Source organism: Parasteatoda tepidariorum, chromosome 2 (assembly GCF_043381705.1).
Source record: "Parasteatoda tepidariorum isolate YZ-2023 chromosome 2, CAS_Ptep_4.0, whole genome shotgun sequence".
In the NCBI taxonomy this organism is placed as follows: Eukaryota; Metazoa; Arthropoda; class Arachnida; order Araneae; family Theridiidae; genus Parasteatoda; species Parasteatoda tepidariorum.
Window position 1 is genome coordinate 20,589,428 of NC_092205.1, and position 4,925 is coordinate 20,594,352.

The 4,925-nt window shown below is 31.4% G+C and overlaps 1 protein-coding gene across 1 annotated transcript in view; it reads left to right on the forward strand.

Annotated features, from left to right (window-relative positions):
- The first annotated feature begins 1,552 nt into the window (after positions 1–1,552).
- Positions 1,553–4,925, forward strand: part of LOC107445229 (leucine-rich repeat-containing protein 15-like) — a 17,261-nt gene continuing 13,888 nt past the window's right edge. The window contains exons 1-2 of the mRNA XM_016059577.3: positions 1,553–1,816; positions 3,934–4,103. Coding sequence (XP_015915063.1) covers positions 1,622–1,816; positions 3,934–4,103 — 365 coding nt within the window. The 5' untranslated portion in view covers positions 1,553–1,621. The remainder of the gene's footprint in view (positions 1,817–3,933; positions 4,104–4,925) is intronic.

Consider the following 4,925-nt stretch of genomic DNA (forward strand, 5'->3'; position numbering starts at 1 on the left):
TGATTGCCTGAAAAATATGAAATAGTTACCTCAACCTACCTCAATGATCCTTCGTTAGATTTTGTATAAAAATTTCCTCACTAAAATATTGATTTGTGGTCCAAATTATGAATATTTAACTTCATTTTTTGAAGGATTTGCAGGAATTAAAAAACGGTAATTACTGAACGTTATTTTTACGCACAGAAAAAAAGTGCGTGTTCATGTCAAAATATCGCGGAAGGGAATCTAGCAGCAGTTAAATTATCGTCCCAATCTCTGGAGGGTAAAAAATTGTGAGACCGTATCTTTCCAGTTCAAAATTCTAAAAGCTTTCAAAATTCATGTTCTTGTAGCATTTTGCATAAGCTAATTTTTCTTTTAAATCAAGACTACGAAAACCTGGAAAATAGATATCTGATAGAAAGTTATAGTTTATTTATTTTTTTTATCTTATTGACCTTAGAAACGTTGAGGTAAGTACTTTATATTTGTGGTAGTGTTAGGTCTTTAATAGCAAGGACGCAACAATTTTTGAGAGAAGAAATGCATGAAGAGTCAGTTTTGTTAATTGCATAAATAATAAAGCACATTTCTCTTCTAAATAAGTTTAATTTAATTGCTTATAGTTCGCGAAAGCCGAAGTTTTAATACTTAGTTTTGCGAAAAATTTAACTTGAAATCTTATTTATTTTAACAGTGGTAATTCAAAATGAAAACATACATTAATGATAGCGGAAATATATACCAGACTCGCACGCTACAAAAGAAATTTTGCAAAAAAAATTCCAAATTTTTTTGAGAAATGAGACTACTGTAGCGAGAGAAAAAGCAGGCATAATAATGATATTTTGGTATTATTTTTATTAGTATTACTTTTTGGGGGGATTATTATTATTTCTTAATTATCTTTTAGATTATAGTGTCTTGTATACCAGTAGATGACGCACAAAAAATTATGTTTCTGGCATAAAAACTAAAAATAATTGTTTTAAAGTTTCGCAATGTCCATTACACTAAAGTTTTTTTTTAATTGTCATATTTGAGAATTCAAATACTGAGAGAGAAAAAATATAAGTTTTAGAAAAAAAATATGAATAAACTAAAAAAGAATGAGACCTAAAAATAAAATAAAATTTTGTATCAAGATAAATGTAAATTAACAGCTGTCATTTGTTTTATTCGCAGCTATTACTTTTTTCGGGATTACTTTTCTTTTTAATTATTTTTTGGATTATAGTTTCTTGTATACCCATAGATGACGCACATAAAAATTAGGTTTCTAGCAACAAAACGAAAAATTATTATTTTAAATGTCACAATTTTTATTATGTTGAAATTGTTCTTAATGTTGAAATTGTTCTTATTTAAGAATTCAAATACGGATAGATAAAAAATATAAGCTTTAGAAAAAATATGAATAAAGTGTAAAAAAGAATGAGACATAAAAAGAAAATCAATCTAATCTAACTAACAGCTAACAGAAAGATAAATCTAAACTAACAGCTGTCATTTATCATATTTTTCTTCTCAGATAACAAAAGTAGTGTTTATAGGATCATTTTCGTTCAATCACGGCAAAATCAGGTTCATAATCTAAAAAATTCCGGACATAAATTTAATTTCTTTTAAATTAATAGAAATGAGGAGAGTCCTAGTTTTGTTTTTGTTCGTTGCTGCAGTCAGTTCAACGAAGCCAGGATGTCCTATAAGTTTAGATATTAAACCATGCGTTTGCACAAATAGCCCATTTACATATTTGCAATGTAAGCATTTGGATGATGTCGATGTCCTTAAAAGCGTTTTTGAGAACTCTACTCACTACAAATACAAAGAAGTAAGTTCAGAAGTGCTTGTTCCTTAATTTCTTACTTTTTATTCGAAAATTCTATTTCATTTGTGAAGAGCAGATGATATAGATTTAATACATTTTTGTATAAAAAGAAACTTTGGTAATACTTTGAAAAACCAATACTTAAGTGCATCCCCCACAAAATATGTGTTGGAGTTGGGAATTATTCAAATCCACCATATTTATCTGATCTAGCACCCAGCAATGTCCATCAGTTTCTTAAACCTTAAAAGTTTAGGAGAAAAGAGATTTTGTAGTAATGAAAAATTGGAAATTGCTGTTTGTACAAAGCTCTTTTGAGAACTGTGGCAAAACATTTTAGCTAACATTTAGCATTAAAGCTTTCTCCGTTAAGTTTTCTTTCGTATTTGAATATGAACCCTCAGAAGGGGTTGTGTTCTGAGCTCGAATCAAAATTATAAAAAGTCAAGCAGTCGGGTAGAGACACGGTTCCTAGTAGAACGCCTAAGTCAAACATCACTGGCTGCGGTCAATAAGCGGATGCTTGACCTCTCTTTGATCTGCCTATGTAGGGTCCGAGGATACACGGTATCGGTCCTCATTCAACTGTTCTAATGTAAAGTGCTCGAATTCGAGCGTGAATCGTCGAGATGAGAGAGCGGGAGAGCCATCCTCTCTGCAGAGGATCAAAATTGTGATGGTATGTCTTTGGATCATTCTTAGGCATGTTTCCCAGATTTTTGCCAATACCCCATTGTGGTTATGGTGGTTCACGGGATACAGCGCTCACCACTCAATGATGTGACTCTGGTTCGAATCCCAGCTACCACCACAATGCTGACGTAAAATATCCTCAGTGGTAGGCGGATCATGGATTAGATTCCTTTTGCCGTCAGGCTAAACGTGGGTGGTTTTTCGTGGCTTTATTATCCCTGAAAAGCAAATGCGGGATAGTTCAATCAGAAAGTCCTCCTCCATACAGGCAAATTTCCCCCAATAGTTGATCCCGGAGTTACCTAATCGTCTGGATTGTCCTAATCGTCCGGAGTTACCTAATCGTCGCTCAAAATTACAAGGCTATGGAGTTGAACATTGTTAGTTATATACTCAAAATTAAGTCGGTTATTCAATAACAGCTATAAAATTTAAAAAAAATTACTCATTTGTGCAGCTCAAGTGCGATGTAAATAAAGTATTTGGCTACCAAAATTATAGAAAATATACTAAATGTGTAATAAAGAAAAGAAAATAAAGAAATAAATAAAGCAAAAATTAGCATATTTTACCAAACCTTTTTTGAACTTACCAATTTTAAAAATTTTGCCTTTTGATTGCTGTGCACAGATTATAGAGATTTGCAGCTTTTTATTCATTCGTTTATTTACTTATTTACTGACAAAATATTCATATAATATGTAGACTCCCTGATTAGCCAATGCACTGCTCGTTTCCTTTTTTCTTTTGTCACTGGCCATTTTATTTATTCATAGTAAACGTTGTTCTAAAGGTAAGCTATTCATATGTTAAATAACGTTAGCTAAAATTAATTGCTTTTTATGGACCAGGAAAGGCCAACCTTTTTCAGGAAAGATGCTATTATCTTAAAAATCAAAATTTTGCCTACCATTTCGAACACATAAAAAAATAATAAAAATATAAAAAGTTGAAAAACTGATATTTATACGCTGATTGTGTGATTTTCTTTTTTGCAAATAGCAATTTTTTAAATTTAATCTAAGCAGTGGGGACTTAAGAAAATTAAATTTTAAACAAAGCAAACACATACAAACTTCGGTTTAATTTTTGATAACTATTTTTAAAGGTTCGGTCTGCTAGGTTATGTATAAAATAAAAATGAATAACGCCAAATATTTAATTTTAAATAATTATTAAACAGTAAGTAATGAATGCTTTACAGATTTTTAAAACGTTCCTGAAGACTACAATCGATATTATTATCAGTTTTGAGATAAAATTTGATGTGTCACTCTGTAGCATGCATGGAGCTGGTTGGTCATCCATTACTTAGGGGTCAACAATCTTTTGATTTTGTTTTAGATAACATAAATTTAATTAAGAATCTAAATACTCAAATTAAAATTCCAAAAGTATTCAATAAATTCGTGTGTGTTTTAATTCAGGTGCACATTGAATTCTCCACAATGCAATATCTCCCTTCTGAGATATTTGAAAAGGTTCCAATCACAGAGTTGCATTTGAAGAATGTGACATTAGCTCAACTCTTCGACAAACCGCCAAGTAATTTAAAAGGATTGGACACCTTACACATAGAAAACACAAGAATTAACAGGTATCAAGTTTATTATTCCAGTTTGGGTGCCTATCTCTTACTATATTTGGTAGACAAGTGCTTAGCAGTAAATACTTTTAACGTCCAAATTATAATAATAAATTTAACGCTGAAGTTTTTTTTTTTACAATGAGCTGCGCAATCGGTCTTGCCGATGAGCAGACCTAGTGCGTTCTCTAGAGGTGGTATCCACTCTTTCAGGGCCATCACAATGGGTGAGATACCGTATGCGAAGACATTGAAGTAACAGTCACTATAGTTTCATCTTTATATACACTTTAAAAGTATAGTTAATCGTCCAGAAACCGAAGCTTAAAGCAATAATTTTAAAAAATGCGATTTTTACTTGGAAGTATGTTTCCTAGAAGAAAGTATACTCGCAAATACGATAAAGTATTTTTTTAAAGAATTCAATTAACTTAAATCAACTAGCTGAACTAAACGTAATTAGCTTCATTAGCTTTATTCTGAACCCTTTCCGCCAACTCTACCGTATACGTACCAAAATGAAACGGCGTGCCGATGCGATTTCTCCTTCGTTCCCGACCGTCACATATTTGTGAAAGTGCTCTAGAACATTTTAAAAAATATAACTTTTAGCACAGGATGGGATTGTATGCTAATAGGATTTGAAATACTTGTAGATTTAACCTTCTACTCGACATAAGAGACCTGTGGTTTTTGATTATATAAACATAAGGGCAAAATAAAAAGGCTTCCTAATCGTATGCTTTAAGACATTCAAAATAATCATGTGGTATTTGTTTATAGTAAGTGGGATTTTTTAAATTTGTAGTTAGATCATGTTGACATCAAACTTAT